Source organism: Pimephales promelas, chromosome 6 (assembly GCF_988280905.1).
Source record: "Pimephales promelas chromosome 6, fPimPro1.hap1.1, whole genome shotgun sequence".
NCBI classification, from domain to species: domain Eukaryota; kingdom Metazoa; phylum Chordata; class Actinopteri; order Cypriniformes; family Leuciscidae; genus Pimephales; species Pimephales promelas.
The window spans coordinates 24,241,200-24,266,700 of record NC_142774.1 but is presented as its reverse complement, the minus strand read 5'-3'; the positions used below and the strand labels follow the sequence as shown (position 1 = coordinate 24,266,700).

The 25,501-nt window shown below is 37.7% G+C and overlaps 1 protein-coding gene across 2 annotated transcripts in view; it reads right to left on the bottom strand.

Annotated features, from left to right (window-relative positions):
• The window catches only part of sugt1 (SGT1 homolog, MIS12 kinetochore complex assembly cochaperone), a 72,971-nt gene that overhangs the window by 12,952 nt on the left and 34,518 nt on the right, over positions 1-25,501 (bottom strand). For both annotated transcript variants that reach the window (XM_039694657.2, XM_089132281.1), the window contains exon 5: positions 12,495-12,565. In XM_039694657.2, the coding sequence (XP_039550591.2) occupies positions 12,495-12,565 (71 nt within the window). The remainder of the gene's footprint in view (positions 1-12,494; positions 12,566-25,501) is intronic.

Here is a 25,501-nt window from a genome sequence, read left to right as displayed (position 1 = left end):
CAAGTTATAGACCATTTCACAAGATGTAAACAACACTGGTCCAGAAGCACTTCCTGTTTCAGTTTTTTAACACTACATAAAAGCTGGGATAAAATACAACCAACAGAACATTTAAAACTGAATCAAAAAGTTAAACAAACATCTTTAAGATGTTTTCTTTACATGTGAAATAAAGAAAACAGTTACAAACTGAAACAGGAAGTGCTTCTGGACCAGTGTTGTTTACATCTTGTGAAATGGGCTATAGTGCTGCAGAGTTATCAACCTGAATTAGCATGCTAAATTACTAGTCACCACCAGACAGGTGTCATAATACCAATTTCGGCCATGGGAGGCGGAATGCGGGCAACATAACCACCAGCCGAACTGCAATACACGAATAACTCGCACGGCTTGTGGGCATACTTGAACCTGATCTCAATTGTGTGGAAAGTACAGCCCACTCCTACATTTCAGTTCAGGGAAGAGTTAAAAAAATGATTGGTCAATTTTATGTATGAGGATGAGGAATACATTTTGGTAAGTTTAAGCATACTGCATATTTCAACAGTGTTCGTGTCTTTTTACAATTAGCTAGTAGAGATGATTGGTTCATGTGTGCTAGGGATCTGTCGTGTTACATTTACAAGCGCCAAATAGGTTTTTATTGTTTGAATTGCATGATAAAATTGACAGAATCTGAGAGATTTTTTTTATATCATAACTAGCCTGCTCTGTCTAGTCTGTCAGTCTCCGTGTCCTCTTTGCTTTGCGATTTTTCTGTGCGTGACAAAATTGATGTGTGGCGTGAGAGCGTGTGAAAAGTGTCAATTGTGTGCGTCTCACAGTGAATTCGTGAGAGTTGGCAGCTCTGAATGGCACTAGCTTGGTCAACATCAGCGATTGCTGTCTGTCAAATTAATGTAATTCAAACTAACAATAAAAATGTAATATGAACAAAACGAATACCCTAAAACTTCAAATAATAGCCCAGGCTTTTATTTCCCCAAATCGTCTAACTGCACCGGCTTGTATTTGAGAAAGGTGTCTATGAGACTGGCCTTTATAATTTATGTTGAGATGCTGTTCATTGAATCTCTAAAAATGCTCCACGATAGTATAAACTTGAAAGACTGCAGTCAACAGGCACGTAAAAGAGACAGGCGTCTATTTGGGACTTGGCTATTATTTACGGTATGAACATAGCTTGAAGAGGTCATATTTAAAAATCACTTGACATCAACCAACGTTCCTGTGGAGTCAAAATGTCCTCTATTGGGAGTAGGCTCGGCTTCGGCTATGGCTCGGGCAGGGGTACCCAACCCTGCTCCTGCCGATCGACTGTCCTGCACAGTTAATCTCCTACCCTAATTAAACACACCTGCCTTTAAATTACAAGTGACCCTGGAGAGAGACATTAATTGGTTGCTTCAGGTGTGTTTGATTAGGGTTGAAGATAAACTGTAGCCGTTTCTCAATAGACGAATCCGACGAGCGTTCTGTGTAGGCTGCCATCTTGTGGCGACGCCATTACTGAGCTGTTACACCGGCATAGACATATGCACCGGTATGTAAACAAACCTCGGTGATAACGCGAACGCACCCTCGATGACAGCTACAGCCAGGCAGAATGACTTGTTGGGTTGATGATGTTAGACAGTGGCCTCCAGTCACAGATGAAGGTACAAACGATCTTACAGATTATTTATGAAAATAGCTTGGCAAGCTAGCTAGGCTAACGTTTGCAAACGAGGAAACTATAAAAAGATCTGTCCATTTGGCAACAATAAATAAATAAATGAAATCAAATAAACAAATTAATGTTTTTCATTTGTGTCCATTATTTAACTCATTTTCACATTGCAATGGGCAAGGGTAAGGTAACGTTACAGCTAGAAAGTATACATAATATCGACCAATTAGTGTTTCTAAACCATGGAAAGAGGTCAATATAACAGCGGGAGAACAATTATGTCACATAACGTTATATTTAGCTCAGGAAAGCCATTTAATGACCATAGCATGTTAATTGAATAGAAAAAATAGCAAGAGAGAAGATTTTGCTGATCACTATATCACATATTTATTATATTTTTTACTTATGTCATTAAATAATTGTTATTATACGCGAATGTCCGCGTCTTGTACTTGCCCAGGAAATCTGTGTAAACCGTACGGCTCCAGACAGGGGCAGTCAACCCGGGGTATTCACAATGTTTTCTCTTCAAAATTGAAATTTTACTGCCACCATAGAAACAATTTATAACGAAAACTGTTTACCCACTCGACATTATACAAGGGCTAACGTTATAACGTTAGTGACAGTCGTAAATCGCGGGCTGTTTATTCCAGTGGACGCAAGTTGCAACTAAAACAATAGGAGGCAATGGCGCAACGCTACCCAGCAATAGCTCAGTAATGGCGCCCGCTTACTTCCGGTAGTTCGCCAGATTCGTCTATATGCGTTCTTGTCTGTACTTGTGTTCTTGTGGACTTGTGGTAAAACGTCATCAGTCGCTGCCAAAGTACTGTTCCAATTCAAAGTTCACATAGCCAAGTCCACTTCAAATCCCCGGATGTGTTCTTGATCCGCCCCGTTTACCGAGGATGCATCGAGAGGTGACTTGTGCGGACTTGAGATAGCCAGGTATACCAGAATGCATCTCGCACCAACCAGCAAGCGTCAATGGGAGAGGAGAAAATCCGCGAAATATCAAAATACTACTGTTATTGTGTAATGAAATGTAATTTTAAGAGTGTTTCAGGCGAGAATGTGGTTGTTTAAATGTCAAATCTGTAGTTTATTTCTAAAGACAGCACCTATTTGAAAAATGCATCTGACGTTTTTGGAGTTCTGATCTCCATGCTTTCACCGGCGCCCAGCGCTCTTCAACCCCGACTGGAACAGCTTTTCCTCGGCAAGTGCTTCTGAAGTTTGCCGCTGGCTCTGATGTCTCTGGTCTAGTCTATTGGATAAACTTGACGTATAATTCGTCTTGTGTATAAGTCTATCTTTGGTCTCATTAAACTATAGTTTGTTTTATGGCAAAATAATCGTTTTTTGAAGTTTCATAACTTTAAATATTTTAGGCTATTTAACTTTAACAACATTTTTTTTACATTATCCTCACTATATGAACAATAAAATAAATTTGACTCAACCCGGTATGACTCAACCTCAATATGTTTGATATTTTTAAAATGAAAACAAAAAGATCATGTTCAATTTGTTAATATATGCAGAAGAGAATCGCGTTGCCTGTACCACATTAGCCATTAGGCTAATTAATATGTTGATTTTTTTTTTTAAATGAAAAGAGGCAGAGTGGTTTTTTATAAAATATTTAGTTTTGTGGCACCACCAAGAGGCAAAATCGCTCAATTTTTTTCATGTGTCCTCAGAATAAGCCCATGCATGTGTGTGCCAAATTTGGTGAAAATCTCAATTCGCTTCGGAGTTAGAAATTTATATGAAAAAACACGTAAAAAAGACTGATACGTGACTTTGATTGAATTTTACTACCCCTTACTATCAATATTTTTGCATTTGGGCAGTAGCGTTTAGCTATCAACCCATGTTTCCAATTTTTTGACTGTGGTTTCGTCTCAATCGGACTAGCGGTTTCAAAAATCTCGCCAATTGTTTTTTCCATGCTAAATCACTACGCTACACAAACCATAAGACGAAACCCAGCATGTTTGGTATCGTTGGACTCGGCAACGATTCAGGAACTCAACGAGATGACTCCTGTGAAAATAAGTCAACCACAGCCAGAGTTATAAGCATTTGAAAAATTTATTTTACCACTAGGTGGCGCTATTTCGAAACTTCTCAGGCTCCTTCAGGGCATCGTACTGATAACCCATACAGAGTTTCGTAACAATTCGTTCATGGGTTCAAAAAATACAGCACTTTAGCACATAATTCAAAATGGCTGACAGCCAAAATGGCCAATCTGGGAAAATTGGATATCAGTCGAGACTCGGCATGACGCCCTGAATTTAACAAAACCACTTTTATTATTTTTGGACAAACCATTCAGAAGTTATGAGCAAAAATAGCCATTTTTCATATCTCCGGACCAGTAGGTGGCGCTGCACCGAAACGCTGCATGTTGCCTCAGGTCATGCTTGTGATGACGTACCAAGTTCGGTCTGAATACGATTACGAAAAGCGTTGAGGAGATACAGCCTTACGTGTGTTTTTGCAAGCGCTATGTAAAATTAGTGCGTTTTTCGAAAACCGTTAAGCGAATCGACTTGAATTACATAACTTTTTGTCAGCACTGCCTGGAGATGATCTGGTGCGATTTTGGTAAAAATTGGACAAACCGTCTAGGACGAGTTCGCAAAAGTAGGTTTTTTTTGGCAATTCAAAATGGTGGCCATTTTTAATGACGGAAAATGAGCTCAGGAATCAGAGGAAAAAAGAATTTTGTTAGTCCTGAAGCCCCGTTCACACCGCCAGTGACACGCAGCGACTAAGCGACAAGATCCCATTCATTTCAATGGAGCGCTGGCGACATCCGGCGACACGAGCGACAGTGACCGTTGGCGACAGAATGTGGGCGTGTCAAGCTACAAGAGACAAGCGACAAAAGTTGAGAATTTTCAACTTTATGCAAATGAGAAGCAATTTTCGCGAGCGACAATCAATAGGAAATAAGACTTTCAGTGGAGCTCACGTCACCGTCTCCAGTGCAGGCAAGACAAAAAGAAAGTTTAACGACGATTTCACTGTTTTATATGATTTGACTGTAACCACATACATGGATAATAAAATGATTCATAGAAAAGAAACTGTCGACAGTCTCAGTGAGTTTAATTCATACATTTAACGTTATAGTTCGAGTGATGTAATTTTATGATGCACGTTTAGCACTGTTGCAGTTCATTTTACAATTTCCCCTGCATTACGTTGACTATTAGGGACAAGAAAATTGTTTATTTGTCAAATTCGAATGACGTTTTTATAATTTGTGACAGTACGAGTAAGTTCAATTTGTTCATTGATCGATCGTTGATCTAGTAAATGATTTAATCCACTGAACACAGCTGTGGTGATATAAAAACACTCTCCCAACAGCATATGGTTTCTTTTTAGCCTTAAAGGGGTGATGAACTGAGAAATCAAATTTTCCTTGAGCTTTTGATATCTAAGAGGTTATCATATTATAAGAATATCCTGTAAGTTTCAGAACTGAAAACATCCTTGTTAGTCCAATAAAAGCTTTTATTTACACCAGCCTCTGAAAACGTCTCGTTTTGAAAAGTGGGAAACTATGACGTCGAAGGGGTTAAAACACCACCCCCGCAGAAGAAGATCAACACCTACTTTAACACGGCCGGTTTAGCCCCGCCCACAGATTCGCGCATTACACGCATAGCTAAGTAGCCTACATGCCTAGCTCGTGATGACAAACCGGATCGATCGAATCGATCGAATCCTCTGGATTCCAATAGGACTTCATGGATAAACTTTATTTTTAATGACGTTCCAGCTGATCCAGCTGAAAACATCGTCGTCTGTTCGCTTCATTTCACTGAGGATTGGATTTGCAGACCGATTAAGAGTAAAGAACGTGCTGTGCCGTCTATATTGGATCTGACAGGAATTGTGCAACACACGGACTCTTGGTTGAACATGTATGGGTGAATCCGGTTGCTATTTGACAACATTGGACGTTTTCCTCCACATACACCGACGGGTAAGTTAAACTAATTATAATATGCAAAACTGTTATCCACTCACAGCAGTGGGCGTTTATTTCCAAGTCTTCAGTGCGACACGCCCATAAAAACCGACTGTTTTTCAGGAAGGCTCACAACTTGGGTACAAAATAGCCTATTACTTATTCATTTTGATGTTTTTGAATGCAAAAACCAAGCGAACGTCTTAAGTTGACCTCAGACAACAATATAATAACATTTTAAAAGCCAGTTCATGACCCCTTTAAATGTAATTTATTCCCAGTCAAATTAAAATTATATCTCACTTGTGATATTGTATAGATATGGCCAGACGTGCAGCCTACCAATAACATCAGAGTGACAGCACTACAAATGCCCACAAGCGACATCACAGTACAGAGACTAGCGACACACAGCGACAAAATTGCTGGCGGTGGGACCGGGGCTTTACGGTTCAAAAGTTATTAGAATAATAAAAGTAAAATTTTGGACAGGTGGCGGCACTAGAGGGAATGAGTTAGAGACACCAAAATTGGTGTATTTAATGTTGGGACTGTCCTCTATCAGAATGTTAAAAAATATAAAAAAAATCAACTTTCCCGCAAACGGTTCTATGGGCTGCCATAGACGCCCAGTAAGACCATAGACGCCCAGTAAGAAAAAGAAGAAGAATAATAAAGAACGGGAAAAGACACAATAGGTGCCTCCGCACCTTCGGTGCTTGGCCCCTAATAATAGTAAGAACGGGAACAGATACAATAGGTGTCTCCGCAGGGCCGGCCCTGACCAATTTGCTGCCCTAGGCAAGATTTTACCTGGCGCCCCATGCATTACAGCATATTTCACCCCAACATTTGTGTTGGTGATTATTTAGTCATATATATATATATATACGAGGCGCTGTGGAAAGAGTATTTTTGTAAAAATAAAGCACACAAGCTCCAGTATTCGCCGACCTCTTGTCTCCTTCCATCACCCTCACTGAACCTGAGCTTCAACTTTATCACAGTCTTTAATGTGAATTTTACATGAAACATAGCTACTTTTAATAAACCTGTAGCCTATAAATATCGTTATTAATTTATTTATTAATTTAAAAAAATGCCATATATCCCAACTGTATAGTAAAACATTAAATAATAAAAGTGATAGAATGCGTCTAAAAAGACTGACATGTTTGTTACAAATCGCACTGTCTGGGGGCTCTGAAGAACTCGGAACTATTGTTAGCATTAAGTTATAAGGTAAAAATAACTGCCATTAAATTATAGCATCTTAATATTATGCAATTAGATAAACTGTTCATTCATTACATCACTTTACCTCTGTCTTTATCCTCTTGTATCCTCTTCTTTTTGGCACTGTATATCTATCGCAGCAGACTATAATGTTAATTCAAATGTGTCATGAAAATTCGGCCATCCGTCACAATGAGGAAACTTTCTCCGTGTCTAGATGGCTGCCAGGCCAGTTTTTAAGGGAGTGCTTGAGTGTAAGCGCTCTCAAACGAAAGCAATGTTCTCTACATTGGATGCGGCGAGCGGCGACGCTAATCAACAAATTAACAACAGTAAATTGATCGCGCGCGCTCTGTTTCTGGCGCACTTCAAGCACTCGCTGGGCGGGAGGAGATCTATGGGGGAGATTGATGCACCGGACCGGAGTTGGGGGATTTAATTAAGTTTTTGTGGAGTTGTTTTGCTTTATTTTGTAGTATTTCGAATTAATGGTTTTAAAATAGTATTAGTAAAAAACAAACAAAAAAAAAAACACTCGTTCACTCATTTTGGCGCCCCTTGAGTGGTAGCGCCTTTAGCATTTGCCTATACTACCTATGCCAAGGGCCGGCCCTGTGTCTCCGCACCTTTGGTGCTTGGCCTCTAATAACACTACTGACTAATATTTCACCAACAGAGTAAATGCAAACACCAGCATGTAGCCGATTCTAAAGATTTTACTTGTCAATGTTTACATAAATACTAATCCTAATTCTTAGTATACTATTGGTAGCACATGCTAATGGACTAATAGACAAACTGTTTGACGCTATCACTTCTAATATTAGTCAGAAGTTTGTGACTGCTGTGATGGATTTTTAAATTTTTGTTTTTGGCCAAACTATCACTGGCTGAGTTTTTTTACGTTAACACGTGAGGCAGCGCACAGCACAGAGAGAACACGTAGCACAGAGAGTGCGACACTTCAGATGTGCGTTTAAAACAGACAGCTATAAAGTAATTCATTTGTTGACTAGATGCTGCATCAGTAGAGAAAGAACAGTAGTTTGCCGTCGAGGCTGTGAGGACTAACATTAACTCAGTCAAGCGGTTTAAACAATGTGACAAAAACACAAACAGACCTGACCCAAATTTTTATAGCGCAATTGTTACCATCTATTTAAATTATTTTACGTCCGGCTGGTCACTTTTATGCATTCATTAGGCGACGAAGTTGCTTATTTAATACTAGTGACGTGATTGCTTTCTCAACATTGATATGTTCATGCAGCCGACACAAAACAAATCCGAAACGCGTTTGATTTAAGATATTTTTAATCACTGCAATACATCTTGTTATTTTGATTAGATAATCAAGTGTCCTAAAATAGAAGCAAATAAAGTGAGAGACTATAGACTATATTACGTATACGTAATCCAGGTCTTTATTAAATTTTAATGGCCATCTCTAAGCAATTTATAAGAACAGACTCTTTGGAATTATATGAAATGGTAACACTTTACAATAAGATACCATTTTTAGCATTAAAGGGTTAGTTCACCCAAAAATGAAAATTCTGTCATCGTTTACTCACCCTCAAGTTGTTCCAAACCTCTATGTATTTATTTGTTTTGCTGTACACAAAGGAAGATATTTGGAAGAATGTTTTAATCAAACAGATATCAGTGATTCTTGGGAATTTGGATAAAACAGGTTTTAATTTTGAAAATAAAAAGTTAGTGAAATGACAAAATCTGAAGGTATATCATTATAAAGCAAGGTCTTGGCTGTTCAGCAATGCACCGGTGCAACCTCCTCATTTTGTATTTTTTTTCATAAAATAGGCGTTTCTCCAGTTATCACTTTGTTTTTGTCAACACCGTCAGACAAAATAAATAGCAAATTATTTTTTATTTGTTTGGTCTAATATGTATTTAGAGTTTTTAAATCATTATCTGGCATTCTTGGTACACATATATGCTGTTAAATGTTGAATATTCACTTTTGTTCATTTTTTATACTGTTTTGCGTGTACTCCTTTAAAAGATATAACATCATACAACATTTACTTTAAGCCTAAATAGAAAAATTAATGTTGTTTTATTTAACAAACATATTTTTGTATTAAAAGAGACTATTACTTTAATAACTCAACAGCACTGAAGAATCATATTTCAAGTATATTCATTTAAAACCAATAAAACTCCCTCTGACGGTGGTGACTTTAGAACTGACGGTGGTGACATTAATCTGACGGTGGTGACTGTGGCCTCTTTACAACATACAATTCCACAATGTATACCACTCAAGTCAATCAATTCTTGCTTAACAACTTCATTTAACTCTTTGGTCCAAAAAATAACAATCTTGAGCACTGTGATACATTTTTTTTCCTTTTATGAGGTATTCCTCATTTAACTCTGCCTCACTGTGTATTTTCTCTCTCAGCTTTTTTTGGTATTCCCTGTCTCTTCTCCTTCTCTCCTCTACAGATAGCTGCTGCCTAGCCATAACTTTCTAAAATACATAAAGTCAAAGTTGAGTATAATGACTATGAAATTGGGGGTAATTACAGCGAATGTTAGATTTGTTTAAATGATGTCATGCCATTTTCATTTGGCTTTAGTCATTGGAGATGCATAGCCTGGAATGGATAGTGCATACTATGTGCTGTGTAGGTAGGCAGTAGCTGCACTATGTGCATCCCAAATGACATAAGCCAAATGAACATGGCATAATAGTGAATTGAGAGAGAGGGAAGGCACACCTTATCCCCTATTGGACGATAGGCTGATGGTATAATTCATAAATATGTACACTGAACAAAATTATATGCAACACTTGTTTTTGCCCCCATTTTTCATGAGTTGAACTCAAAGATCTGCTTTTCCATGTACACAAAAAGCCTATTTCTCTCAAAAATTGTTCAAAAAATCTGTCTAAATATCAAGCATAGTGTTAGTTCTGGCAGGACACGTTAGTCAAGCTCGCATCAGCCGACTATTAGCTGATCCACCTCCCCCTATAGGAATATCACGCCTATCACTGTACACATATATAAGCTCCTTCAGTATTATCAGCAGCTATCACGTTTCTCAGGAGCTCATTACCCTCCTCCCTCCCCAGCTCCACTCGTCAGTCAGGACTTGACATTCTGATTCCCCAAGAATCTGAATAAATTCTCGAATTATATTGTACTTTAAATTTTGAAATAATCTGCAAAACATTCATGTTGGTTCTGTTCTGTTTACCCCAAGGGGGTTATTGCTGCTCCTATCCATGCTAGGCTTTAACAAATTTTTAGTGTGGGCAAAAATCTAAATGAACGTCATGAAACACAATTTAATCGCATCAAACGTGTTCAGATTAGAACTGCTGTATTCCTGCAGCTGAACCACAGCCGTGAGGATATCAGGAAACATCCTCACTCTCACTCGCGCTAATAGTAGCATGCAGTGTAAGCCTGAATGGAAGAAATATGGGGGGAATTAAATAAATAAAAATATTAAAGAGGTGAATGGAACATTACAGGATAATATATTGGTATTTATTGTGATCAACAATTATATTCTAGCGTCTGTTATAGACCATTTGGGGGGTTTTGTCACCACCGTCACACGGTATGTCACCACCGTCAGATAGAAAACCTGACGGTGGTGACGTCTGACGGTGGTGACAAAACCTACTCTTTCACATGATATGCATGAGTTGTTCACATTATAGCCATCTTGTTTCCCCTCTGTTGCTAGCTACTTCAGACCTCTTCTTAAAAAGTATACAATTATGTCATAATCTAATCTAATATTTTCTATACAAAAGAGACGGTGTTGACATGTTATGGTTGTGACAGTAGCAGTGCCCAAATATATGAACAAGTTTAAGAGAAAATAGCAAAATTACGGGAGCTTGAGTGATCTTGAAGCATGCTGTAAAGCTGAAGGTTTGAAAATGGGGTATGGAGGAATGTAGTTGACCTTGTAGTTGCCTGATTTTATTGCTTTTTATAAATATCTGACGGTGGTGACGAATATGTGGGACACATTTTGAACAACCACAAAATAATAGTAAATATTGTTCAAAACTCACTGTTTGTAGTTTTTACTACATATTACAATGTACTCTTTTGTGTGGTAAATATATTATTCAATTCAATTATTCCTTTTTGTTTTTTTAATCAACTTGAAATGATTATCTCCTATCCGAGGACAGCTGATTTTGTAGGCAATGGGCCAGCATATAATCATTAAAATAATAAAAATGAAAAATAAATCTATAAAATAACCTTACATATGTGCAAAGGACCCCCTGATTATAAACTTGATTCTTTTCATTCATGAAAATGTTATTAATTTCCAACAGAATTAGCACTTTTTTTAGTGGGACATGTTTTTGCCAAAGTTTCAAGAATCAGTGATATGTATTTTATCCTACTATGGTAGTCAATGGGGAATGAGATTTGATTAAAACATTCTTCCAATTATCTTCCTTTGTGTACAACAGAACAAATAAACACATAGAGGTTTGGAACAACTTGAGGGTGAGTAAATGATGAAAGAATTTTAATTTTTGGGAGAACTAACCCTTTAACTAAGGTTAATACAAGTTGTAGAAGAATTATTCATTGTTAGTTTGTTAATTTCAACATTTACTAATGCATTTGAAATGGAGTTTTAATTCTTATTTGATCTGTTATTATTACCTTAGTTATTAATGTACTATGAATGAACTAACATGAATGATAAAGGTACAATTGTATTGTTCATATTAATACATGCAGTAAAAATGTATATTGCATAAAAAAAAATGGTTAAATTATCGGCATGTCCGGTCAAACCTAACTATCGGTAAAATCCACATCGGTCGACCTCTAGTAATAAGTGGACCAGTAAATATTGTAGCAGCCACAATGGTTGAAGAAAGTGATAGTAAAACACTATGGGCCAGATTTACTAACAGCTTGCGCAATTGAGCCAACTCAAACCCTCTTTTGGCGTTAAACTACTGTCAGGATTTATGCTGTGAGAAATTAGAGTTGAAAAGGCATTGACAGTTATTTTTGCAGCAGACCTTATTGCATATGCATTTGTAGGAGTCTCCCTTTCAGATGCAACATTTATGGGACGGTTTAAACAGATCATGCAACATGATTCACATGATTTAAGGTTTGAGATGGTAATTTTACTGGCATTTGCACCATTATTTACCACCCAAAATCATCAAATATTCTTTTATAGGATTGAAGTCTCATGCTAATTTGCCCAGTGTTATTAATCTGGCCCCAAGGCTTGAAAATATACTTGAAGGAAAATTAAAGAACAAACTTGTGCGACATTTAGAACAAAATTAGTCCAAAACAATGTTTTTTTTCAGGAGTTTTAAACAGCTTTCCAAAGCAAACTACAGAAAGGTTTTATTTTTTATCTTGTTATTGCGTGGATGGAGCACAGCACATATTTACATGGATGTTGTGTTAAATATTTAGATTGAAAATATCATATCACCCAGTCTTACCCATAACCACAATAGAGTAATTATGAATCATAAAATGCAACAACACCTTTAAACTGTACACTTAAAAGCCCAGACATAAACTCATTGACACTCACAATCAAGCTCTTTTCCAGCTGTGAGGGCCTTAAGAGCAGTAATGAAGTTATGTAGATGATACTCTGCAATTCTTCAAAAAAAAAAAAAAAAGAATAACACATTAGGCATTAAACACATTAGGCCTGTTATTTACAGTTAATTTTATGGAATGGCATGCAGTAAACATCCTGACAGATATCACTGAATTAGCTGTCCTGAAATCACACATCTCTCTTTGCCAGCAAACAAAAAATTGTCCGCTCTGTTCTGATTGTGTAAATATCAGATAATATGTAAATATACTCTTTTTGACCTTAAAGGCATAGTATGTACTTTTTGCAGGTAGAGGTCACTTTTTCAGAACAACAATAGAGGCGAAACAAAATAAAATCATGGGAGTTGTCATCTTCACAGCCGAAGGAAAGCAATCTGACACAAGTCAGGCAGAAATCATGTTCATTGGTGAGCTAATGTATTAAAGTTATCAATGTTACTCTGGTAAGACGCAGTACGTTTAAAGTTTAACAACCACCTCCTTTGTCCCTGAACACGTATTATTCCTTTTAAATTCACATTTTATTTAATTCTAATGAAACAGCAGCAAATGCTGAATTACTACTCAAACAGGTCACTTTATCTGACAAATTAAAATCTTGGGGTAACGCAGCTCTGTTTTACTTTGTCAAAGCAATCATACTAAAATACTTTGAGTGTGTTGAAAGTTGTCATAACATAACTATTAACATTAGCTTGGTACAAACATGTTACTCACGGTAAATAAAAAAAAATAAATAAAAAGATTCAAACAATAAGACTAACCATGTTGAGCTATATAACGATTCATTCTCTTGCGAGAGGTTCTCTCGTACTGCGTAATATCTTCCGCTAGGGGAAAACCTCTTTTCCTCGATAAATTGAGGCCAAAAAATTCAAACGCATTGCGGCAGCATGCAGACACTGCAGCAGTTTATCGAGAGCGGCCTTTTGGTGACGGCCTAATGGGGGTGCTTTGCGCCCATTGCGTCATACTCCTGCAGAAACGGGCATGGCCTAGCCCTATAAATTATAGCTTGATGGGCTGATATCACAGATTTTTCATCTCTTCAGCGAAGAGCACACATTGCTGGATCCTGAGTGAGAAGCCACGTCGTCGAAAAAGCCTTCTGCAGGATGAGCCATTCTACTGAAGCTGCTGGCCTGCACCTCGCCACCTTCAGTCGCTGTTCCTGCTACGCTATCCGGCATCCATATCCTTTTACACTCTGCTCACTGTATGTTCGCCCCCGCGACTCACCTTTCTAAATGAGCTGTGTCTTTTTAAAGATGCCATCCTCATGTGGCTTGTGCCGAGCCCCACTCAGCGACCCATGTCATCTGCGGGAGAGGATCATGCAGCACTCGCGTTCGCTGACAAGCTATTGTCTGTGGTGACTGAGGACTCACCTGGCTTTCTTCTCCGAGTCTGCAACACCACCCGCTGCAGTACCACGCCGTAAAAAGCGCTGTACTCAGCAGGTCCCTGAGCCTCCTCAAGTTCACGATAGTTCGCCCGCCAGCTTCGCCAGCTTCCCTCGGCTCACTCACTGACTGTCAACAGCCGCCGTCGATTCCGTCATCAATGACGACGAGCCCGTTGGATCTGCACTGCAGAGGAGGCCAGCTGTTCTCTTCTGGCATCTTACAGTGAGGACTAGGCAAGCTCTGTGTACCCTGAGTTCTCTCGTTGTCGCCAAGAGACACCTTTGGCTGACGCTGTCGGAGATGCCGGAAGCGGAGCACTCTGCGTTCTGTGCTCTGTCATCTGTTTTGCTTTTCGTTTCGTTCAGTGATCGCGCTAAGGGCCTAGCTGCTTCAAAACAGACCCTATCCAGATGGATATCATAGCACTGGCATACACTACAAAGGGACTTGAGTGTCCTTTAGGTGTTAGAGCACACTCCACTAGAGGCATGGCCTCATCGTGGGTGTGGTCTAGCAGGATTTCTTTGCAAGATATCTGTATGGCGGGAGGCTGGGCCTCCCCGGCTACATTCATAAGGTTTTATAACCTAGAAGTACCTGCCTTACAGGGCAAATTGATGTCGGTTTAATAGTCAAGTACCACCTGCTCTGTCACGTCGGCGCAGAGTACTGCACTCGCTTGAGCACCGCTCAACGGGCTAAGAGGTTTTTTTTTCCCCAAGGAAAATAATGCCCATACTGTCACTAGGTACAGGCCAAAGTTTTCCCTTCACCCTTGACTGTGTATGACACTGTTATAATGAATAGCCTTCCTGTGGCTAAACTATTGGAGAATTATGCTGCAAGCCTCTCTTCTCGAACTAGGCCACGCTTCGGGCGGGAGCATGACGCAATGGGCACAAAACACCCCCCATCGGGCCGTCACCATAGGGCCGCTCTCGATAGGCTGCTGCAGTTGCCGCAGGACAGCCAATAGCCACGCTAAGCCGCCTTGCCTATGTCTGCATGCTGCCGCAACGCGTTTTACAATAATTCAAAATTAAGGATAATTTTTTGGCTTAAATACATAGAGGAAAAGAGGTTTTCGCCTAGCGTAAGATATTACACAGTACTGACTCCCTCTCTAGAGAGAACCGAGGTTACGTTAGCAACCGAGTACATTTCAGTCATTAAACATATCCAAACAGTTGCATATTAAAACGTCTTTAGTGTTTCCATGGTTTCTAGAGAAACCAAAGTTATAGCAGAAATAATGTCACTGACAGGCGAGGTAGTGATACAGGCCGGTACACTGGTTAAAATAGCTGATTTCTCTGGATTTAAACATTGTTGAAACTTTTGATTTAACATACACAAGTCTATATATATATATATATATATATATATATATATTGTATGTTTACTTGTAACATTCTTTAAGTTGTTTTTTATATATTTTAATTAAAAAACAAATCGTACATACTATGCCTTAAGTAGAGTTGTTCAGATTCCGATAACAGTATTGGAAATGCCGCCGATAACAATAAAAAATTCTGGAATCGGTATCGGCGAGCACTTCTGTCCGCATACCGATCCGATACCATTTTATTAAACAATGTCTAACGATTCTGAAGAGAAAACGCAAAAGTTGCCTCATCACTTTATATTCTGCGTTTAGACGAGCGTTTTAGGTGTGAAATCCACGTGCAGATGGTGACACAAAAGTCTGTGAAATTCAATGTATGCACTCCAGGCAGAGCGCATACTACAACAACACCAAGCCCGCGTGCCTGCGTACAACCTTCAATGTCAAGCAGACCTTCGCGTTTTTACTATTTACACAGGAATGCGGCGGTGGAGTGTTTTAAAGATTTCCACTCTGGAGGGTGGTTTCACTTTTTTGCGTTTTTAAGTCCCAAAAACGCCATCGCGTGTAAACGAAAGGCACATCTGATAAAATATTTTTACGTTTTCTCCTGTGAGCGTTCTCATGTAAACAGGGCCTCAAATGAAGAGAAATGTTTTCAAAAGACAGCCAACGAACAATAAATGAAGAGTTCAGATGCAAAAGCCTCTAAGTGGCATTTGAAATTTTCTTCTAAAATGATCATTTTTATCAAGCTTGTATATTTAAGTTCAGTAATTTCACTTAAATGGCAATGAAGATTACCTATTAATTGCCATTTAAGTGAAATTACTGAACTTAAATATACAAGCTTGATAAAAATGACCATTCTAGAAGAAAATTTCAAATGGCATTTAGAGGCTTTTGCATCTGAACTCTTCAAATATAACCAAAAACATAAAAGTTATTGAGTTTATTATTCTGGATGACCAGCCGCAGTCAAAACTGAAATGTGTTTTATTTAACAAAATTGTTTATTGATCTTCAGTTATAGAGATTATTTTCTTATATTGTTCATATAATCTTTTTAGATTGATGGATTTATTTGTTGCACTTTTTTATATATATCGTTATTTTGTAAATCTAAAATACCTTTTTTAGTTTACTGTATTAGATGTGTAGGTGCATTTTAGTTCTTTTTGTTCTTAAGATAAACTTTGCTATGAAATGTAATTCAGATAATAAAAATACTCTAGATCGCTCCATGTATTTGTTCATGTTTAATTTAGGGATAAGTTTGAAGCACACCATAATAATTCTTTCCATTCATACAGTGCTAGAATGAATTGCAGCTGAATAGATACTATACACACCCAGGAATCGGATCGGTACTCAGTATCGGAATCGGGAAGAGAAAAAGGGTATCGGAACATCTCTAGCCTTAAGAGTGCGAGTTGATATCCCAAAAGTGAGCATGGTCTGCTTTTGACTCAGAAAGCCTGGATTTAACACAGATTTAACCCTCAGACGGTCTTCGGTCATTTATGACCGGAAAATTTTCTGTTTTGAATTTCTAAAAATCACAGCTTCATCGGAATGTTATGAAACTTGGTGACTTTTATGGCATTAGGTATGTGAATACAAAAAAAAAATTGAGGTCATGATCAGGGCATATAAGTGGTCGTAAAAAAATAGTCACACTAACGGTCTTCGGTCAAAAATGACCGACCCATAGGAAATGAATGGGAAATTGACGAAAAAAAATTCTCAGAATTTTGGTATGTACAATCAACAAATCGGCCACAATTCTAAAAAAAAAAAAAGTACACCACAGGAAAGGGGTGACACTCTACAAAATCTAGAGTGCAAAACAGACACCCACACACACATACAAACACACTTTTATACACATACACGCCAATAAATTGATTACAAAAAGTATATTTTGAATTTTTAAAAATCACAGCTTCTTCGGAATGTTACGAAACTTGGTGACTTTTATGGCATTATGTATGTGAACACACAAAAAAATTGATGTCATGATCTGAGCATGCTAAGTGTTTTTTAAAAAAAAAAAAAATAGTCACACTTATGATCTTTGGTCAAAAATGACCCCCATTAGCCTGACTTAGTCATACTCATATTCTGGTCAGAATATGAGTCTGATACCGCTCTGTAAGGCTTTGATTATGAGGCGTGTCTTAACCGAACCAGGAAAAAAAAACCTTTGCACTCAATTGGATAGTCGGACAGACCTACAACCAAGGCATAAAAAAAAAAAAAAGTTTGGTTCCGGTTGGTTCAGTTGAGGTCATGGGTCGGTAGGGATTTTTTTTTTTTTTTTTTTCCAGTGGCAGCAAGGGATGGGTAGGAAATTATTCCGGGCTCGACATTCAAGGGATAGTTCACAAAATTATTTTTTGATATGTTTTAGCTTACCTCAATGGCATCCAAGATGTAGGGGTTTTTGTTTCCGCAGTATTTTCAATTTTGATATTTTTGGGTCAAACCTAAAAATATCAAAATTGAAACTACTGTGGAAACAAAGACACCTACATCTTGGATGCCCTTGAGGTAAGCTAAAACATATCAAAAATTAATTTCAAAGTGAACTATCCCCTTAAGCCTTTTCATGTGCTTGTCCTCCAGACAAGTAAGTAAATCTGTCAATCACTTGTCTGAGTAAAAAAGTTGCTTGTCCGGATTTTTTAAATGTATTTATTTTTTATTCTGAAGCAATATTCTCATCAGTGTTCAATCAGCTTTGATATTTAAAAAGGCATATTGTAATATCTGCACCTTTAAGGGCATCCCCTCCCCTAATATTATTAAATGCCCTATAGTGTCTTATTATTCTTAATAATTGAATTTATTGATCAAATTTAGGAATTTAAAATGAAAGATGAAGCATACTGTTACCCTAGGTAGGGCTAATCAAATTAAATCATTTACACTGAAAAATTACAATTTCATAAAATAATGTTATGAAATTGATTTAAATGTGCAAATAAGAAATATTGGAAAGAATTATAGGCTACTTATAAACATAACACTAAACTGCCAATAGGTGGCGGCAGGCGGCCGTATAAATGAGTGAGTTATTGATTCATTAATTCAAACGATTCGTTCAAATGGTTGATTCATTCAAGAATGAGACAGATGTTTATGAATGGGTCATTGAATCTTTGACTCAACAGATTCGTTCAAAATGCTGAATCATTCAGTCATGAAAACAGGATGAGTTCCTGTGAGATGCGTCGTGGTTCTGCTGTGACTTTTCTTTGGAACTATTTTCGCTGCTGAAATGGAACAAAAACACCCAATATTGCTTATAAAAAGTAAGTGACTTAATCTTAACTGTTTATTGAACTGTTGTAGGAAATCAATGTCACTTTTTTAATCGTGATGGTATTCAGGAAAAATAATTTAGGCTGCTTAACATATGTTAAAATATAAAAACTCCACATTTAGATTTTTTATAGGCAGTATGTTGTTAACTGTGTGTGTGTGCGCTCCGTTCATGTGTGTAGATTTCTCTGCGCAAGGGTCAACAGCGCAACCTTACCATCAGTAATACAGTAGGCCTACATTTATTTTCCACAATCGATCGCAACTTGCAATAAATGTAATAAAATCAGAATCATTCTCTCGGTTTAGTGATTCCCTAGTTATTTTTTTTTTTGTTTGTTATTGATGTTCTAATCAGTCTACTTGTCCGTTAGGGCGAGTAAAATTCTCTTTTACTTGTCCTTCAAAAAAGTTAGAGGGGCTCTGGAGATACAAACCGCGGCAGGTTAGAGTGTTTTGGATTGCATAAAATAATAAAAGAAACGAACAAATACATGGCGAAAGAAGTGGTAGACAGCAGAAGATGGGATTGGGATCATGATATTTTTGGATGATTTTTAATAAAACTAGGCGGATGGAGGTATTAGTATGTGGTGTGTGCATGCCTATGAATGCATGTATTTGTATGTGTGCGAATATGAATAAAAGTATCCTAAATGACAAAAAAAAGACTTGTATAATATGTATTATAGTTCAGTTTGACGAACGATATCTGCCTCGTTTGTTGCTGGAGGACAAGATGCATCTTGCATCGCGTGCTATAAAAAAAACGGAGCTGTACAAAAACATAAATTTATAGTTCGCCTCAAAGTTTTTTATTTGTGTATTTATTTAATTTTTATTATTCCTTCCCCAAGCTCATAAAATAAATTTGGGTCGCACATAAATTGACAGGGTCGGTCGGAAACCGGAAACAAACAAAAAAATTTTTTACGCCCAATCAGAGCAACGCAGTAAGTCAAATACTTTGCATAGCATAGCTGTCAATTACAGAACTTACTTATTTTAGAAGTAAAATAACGAGTGTTGCTTCTTTCACTTGGTCCTTCATGAGTGCGACCAAAGGAGAAACCACAACGGCTTTTCATTACGTCCCATCTTCTTAACTTAGCGACCGTCAGAGCCAGCTGATAAGTTACACTTTTGCCGAATGTCTTTCCGATCGACAAATGCCTTGATTGCAGTTTTCTGTTTGTCTATTAAAATTAATGCGCTGTCGATTAATTTTAAAAACAGATGCGACAGCAGTATCTATACATCTCAATTCTCCAGCTGCAGTCATCTCTGAGGGAAACCAGTTAATGTTAGCGCTCTTTGATAACGCGATGATCACGTCCCTGCAGATCATCTGTCCATCATCGTATAAAGCCCGCTCTGGCAATCTGATTGGCCCGAACTTTTTTTGCGTGATCATAATTACTCCTCAATGGAGCGAGTCCAGACAGAACTTCCCGACTAAAAAATGTTGTGGGCGGTGTTCGGGCTGGCATTCAGGCTAGACCACCATAGGAAATGAGTGGGAAATTGACAAAAACACAAAAATTCCCCAATTTTTATTTATTTATTTATTTTTTTACAAATTTTTTAATAAGAAATCGTTTTTGAGATTCAAATATATATTCGAATCCACCAAAAAAAAAAAAAAAGTAAATGTGTTCATAAGAGAACACATGTGTCCATAGATGAACTGCACATGCCATCTAGTGGTTACACAATGATTCCAAGCATTTTCTCTACTGTATACTGTAACCAGATTAGGGTGACCACCCGTCCCGCGTAGCGCGTGCGCGCACAGCGTTTGAAGCCCAATTCATGCGTCCCGCAAATTGAGACCGTGTCACGCATAATCAATGCTTGCTAAAAAAAAAAAAATAAAAATAAAAAGTCGCTCAGTCTATATCCTCGAGACCCAGGCAGCCAAACGTTGTGCCTGAGCACGTATTGTTTTACTGCCTGTCCTGATGAACCTGTGAACGCGTTCATTCTGGTGTCTGTGAACGCACGCTCTCTCAGTTTAACTTCATTCAATGGGGTGGCAGATTTCTATACAGCCTTCCAGGCGAAAACCCGGCTAAAACTCACTGTAAACAGGGCTTAATATGTAGCGAAAAAAACACCCAATCTGGCAACACAAGCCACCGCGGCTGCCGTCGACAAAGGCGTCGTATGATAATTTAAACGGATTTTATAACGAGGTCGGTGAAGATGGGAAAAATCTTACATTTCTGTGCAAACTTTGAACTGAACTAGTTCATTTTAAAATGTGTGAACTGAACTTTGAACTAGTTCAGAAAGTGAGAACTTCCCCAAGACTGGTTGCCACTCCCACGTGACCTGCTGACTAGGTTGATGTCAACTTTTTTATTGTTGTCATGACAGCGCAGCTTCTCGTTCCGTGAACCTCTGGAGTTGTAAGTTTAGACTTTTTTTTTCGACTTTTTTAAAAACTGTTCCTGTGGTGTTGAGCAACTATAATTCCTGTTAATCCTATAATTTTATATTTTTATTTAATTAAAGTGAATTAATTGTAATGGAAAATAAATAAAATTAAATAGCTAAAGTAAATCGTAAGTGGAAGTGCATCTGTAAATTCATTGAATGTTCAAAATATTCATTTTATTTAGAAAAAAATACACATTGGTTGGCCTATTCATGAGCATATATCAGCAATTACACATGTTTAGGGAATAGGGCATTATTAATTTATGTGCTTTTTTTTTTTTTTTGAACAATTATTCATGTACAAACAGTAAGGCAATAGTAACAATTCTAGATATGGGTAAACCACTATCAGAGTCTGCCCGTGGGGTGGGGGCACCGCCGCGCCAAGCAATGTCCCACATTGTCCCTCTGAAAAATACCCCTTGTCCCCCCTTGGGCTTATTAGCAGGTGGTCACCCTAAACCAGATGGAGCTAATTTTCTTCAAAATATATTATTTCTGAAGGCCTAGACTCTATATACTATACTATACCCTATAAACTAAAATACTGCATTAATAATATTTTTTTTAACATTTATACAATATTTATGGTCTATTTTGCCATGGGGGAAAAAAATATGTATAAAATATATGAATTTTAAGTTAATAAATTCAATCAAATTGTCTCAAAATACTAAATTACAAAGAATAAATATTATAGAACAAAAATAAATTTCATTGGTTTTACTGGGATGGAGGAAATTTCATTTTTAGGTGTCCGGTCACTTCTGACCGGGAAGGCTCAGGATGTGACTCCAAAACGAAGACTGTCTGAGGGCTAAAGGGGTTATATAATGGTACATGCACTTTTACAAGTTGATTGTACTGAAATGTGTGTTGGCAGTGCCTGTACACAAACATCATATAATTATAAAAATCTATCCAGTGTTTTTGTTTTAATCTGCTTATATTATTTTTATAAGGAGATTATTTTTTTAATCTCCTTATATTGTTTTAATCTCTTATATATTTTTCCCAGTCTCAAATCGAGATGTTCAACCTTGTGACAGTAGTTTTTCTATTAAGAATGCATTTGAACCCTTTTTTGCTTATAATGTACAGCATAGCCTACATTGATACATTCACTATATTTGTTTTCATAGGCTTTACATTACACATTGTTTGGTTTGGAGGAAAGCACTGGGTTGGATGTAGGGATGGGTATCGTTAAGGTTTTATCGGTATTACTACTCTTACCGATACCGCTTATCGATCCGGTACTTTAACTGTATTCTTATCGGTTCTTTTGGTGTTTTTTTTTTTTTAAGAATTAAGAACATAATTAAACTCTGTATTTTGAAATGTAAAATAGAAAAAGCAAAACGAAGAAAAATATATTTTTGTTATGCAGCAATGTGCAGGCTTTTTTGTTTATAAAAAAAGGACACATAAGAAAAAAAAACAAGTACAAACACAAGAATAAAATCAATCAAAGATACAAATTATATACAAAAGTGCTTTAATTTCAGGAAGGTGTACTAACATATCTTTTCAGGTAATTGTTTCTGTCTGAAAAGAAACCTAATTTAGTAATCAAATATAAAATAGCACTAGTTTATCATAGATAGATTAATGCTTATTAAATCTAAAGTTACTTATTCAAAAGCTGTGAGTGATTTTCTCTGCCTTTCTCTGCCTTTTGTTGTTTGATTTGCATTAATGGCTGAATCGTCAGCAAGTTTAGGCTATTAGACTGCTGCCCCTTTAAGACCGAGACCAAATCTAATCGGTAACCGGTAACTGAAGCACCATCAATCCCTATTATTTACGTCCATTTAAGACATAATTGTGTTTAAGTGAATAAACTGTGTTTAAGCGAATCTCAGAGCTGGTCATTTTGACATTTGTATGTATATTTGATAGTTAAGGAGGACACACGAAGCCCAAAGTATAGGCTACTTTTCTTGTCTCGTTGCAGTCCGTTTCGGAGCGCGCACCGCCTTGTGAACAGGCTCTTTCGCAGGCTTTTGTGTTTTTAATAGCCATTTTTGATCTTGCAACAGTAGAAGACAGCATTTTGCAACAATCGCCGATTGTGCTGACGGTACGTTTGGGTTTTAGGAAGAACTGACAGCGCTCCGCAGTGCTGTGAAGTAAAGGAAGTTAAGCTGGACAGATCATGCGTCTTGTTTTTTAACGGTTTTATCTCAAATATCTTCTTTATATAATCTTTGGAAGCCGAAATACAAAATATATTAGAATATCCCACATCTAAAGTGTAACCACGTTGAATGTTTAGTTCTGTCCTCATTGTCACTCATTAAGCAGGGCTGTCGTGTTGCGCGTGCTGTGGCTTTGCGTGAGAGATCGCTCTCTCATCTCTCTCTCCCTTCTGAACTGCGAATTTCAAATTTGCATCACAGACAAATGGTTTAAATAAAATATAGTTTATATATAGAAAAGGCTGGCGATATAAACATGTTCAAGATAACGTCTGTATAGGAATGATAAATAATTTCTCCAGTACCGACAGCAGAACCGATAACGTCCGAGCTTATCGATACAGCGGTCTTTCAAAATTCAGCACCGGGGCCCGTTTAATACCGGGTTTCGGTACCCATCCCTAGTTGGATGTGGAATAATATTGTATTAATATTATTTATTGTAATAATATTCAAAAGCAGACCATGCTCACTTTCGGGATATCAACTCGCACTCTTAAAGCATAGCATGTGCGATTTGTTTTTTAATTAAAATATATATATTAAAAATAAGAAAGTAAAATTAATTCAAAATATTTTTCTCCTCTGATTCACGATTATCAAAAATAATGTAGTAAAGTGTAGGCGTGCAGGGGATGATTAGAGGCTGTTGAATAGCCTGATGGCTTGAAAGTAAAAACTGTTCTTAAATCTGGTAATTTGTTGTTTACTGCCACTAAATGTTACAATTTTATGTATTTTTTTTTCTAGAAGATGCTCTGATAGGGCTTTCCTATAGATCTGCGATGACCATTCAAGACCCTGCTAAGGATCTTGCTGCAGCATGATTTGCAAAGTAATAATGATGATTAAATGGGTCATGAATTACATTTTTCTTTGTATTTTGTATTCCTCCCTCTATGTCTTCTGTAATTAAGAGGAAGTACAAACCGAATTCCATAAAAGTTGTGACACTGTACAAATTGTGAATAAAAACAGAATGCAATGATGTGGAAGTTTCAAATTTCAATATTATATTTAGAATACAACATAGATGACATCTCAAATGTTTAAACTGAGAAAATGCATAATTTTAAGGGAAACATAAGTTGATTTTAAATTTCATGGCATCAACACATCTCAAAAAAGTTGGGACAAGGCCATTTTTACCACTGTGTGGCATCCCCTCTTCTTTTAATAACAGTCTGCAAACGTCTGGGGACTGAGGAGACAAGTTGCTCAAGTTTAGGAATAGGAATGTTGTCCCATTCTTGTCTAATAAAGGCTTCTAGCTGCTCAACTGTCTTAGGTCTTCTTTGTTGCATCTTCCTCTTTATGATGCGCCAAATGTTTTCTATGGGTGAAAGATCTGGACTGCAGGCTGGCCATTTCAGTACCCGGATCCTTCTTCTACGCAGCCATGATGTTGTAATTGATGCAGTATGTGGTTTGGCATTGTTGGAAAATACAAGGTCTTCCCTGAAAGAGACGATGTCTGGATGGGAGCATATGTTGTTCTAGAACTTGGATATACCTTTCAGCATTGATGGTGCCTTTCCAGATGTGTAAGCTGCCCATGCCACACGCACTCATGCAACCCCATATCATCAGAGATGCAGGCTTCTGAACGGAGCGCTGATAACAACTTGGGTTGTCCTTGTCGTCTTTATTCCGGATGACATGGCATCCCAGTTTTCCAAAAAGAACTTAAAATTTTGATTCGTCTGACCACAGAACAGTTTTCCACTTTGCTAGAGTCCACTTTAAATGAGCCTTGGCCCAGAGAAAACGCCTGTGCTTCTGGTTCCCGTTTAGATATGGCTTCTTTTTTGACCTATAGAGTTTTAGCCGGCAACGGTGAATGGCACGGTGGATTGTGTTCACTGATAATGTTTTCTGGAAGTATTCTTGAGCCCATGTTGTGATTTCCATTAAAGTAGCATTCCTGTGTGTGATGCAGTGCCGTCTAAGGGCCCGAAGATCACGGGCATTCAGTATGGTTTTCCGGCCTTGACCCTTACGCACAGAGATTGTTCCAGATTCTCTGAATCTTTGGATGATATTATTGCACTGTAGATGATGATAACTTCAAACTCTTTGCAATTTTTCTCTGAGAAACTCAAATTTTTTGCCTCAGCATTGGGGGAATTGGTGATCCTCTGCCCATCTTGACTTCTGAGAGACACTGCCACTCTGAGAGGCTCTTTTTATACCCAATCATGTTGCCAATTGACCTAATAAGTTGCAAATTGGTCCTCCAGCTATTCCTTAT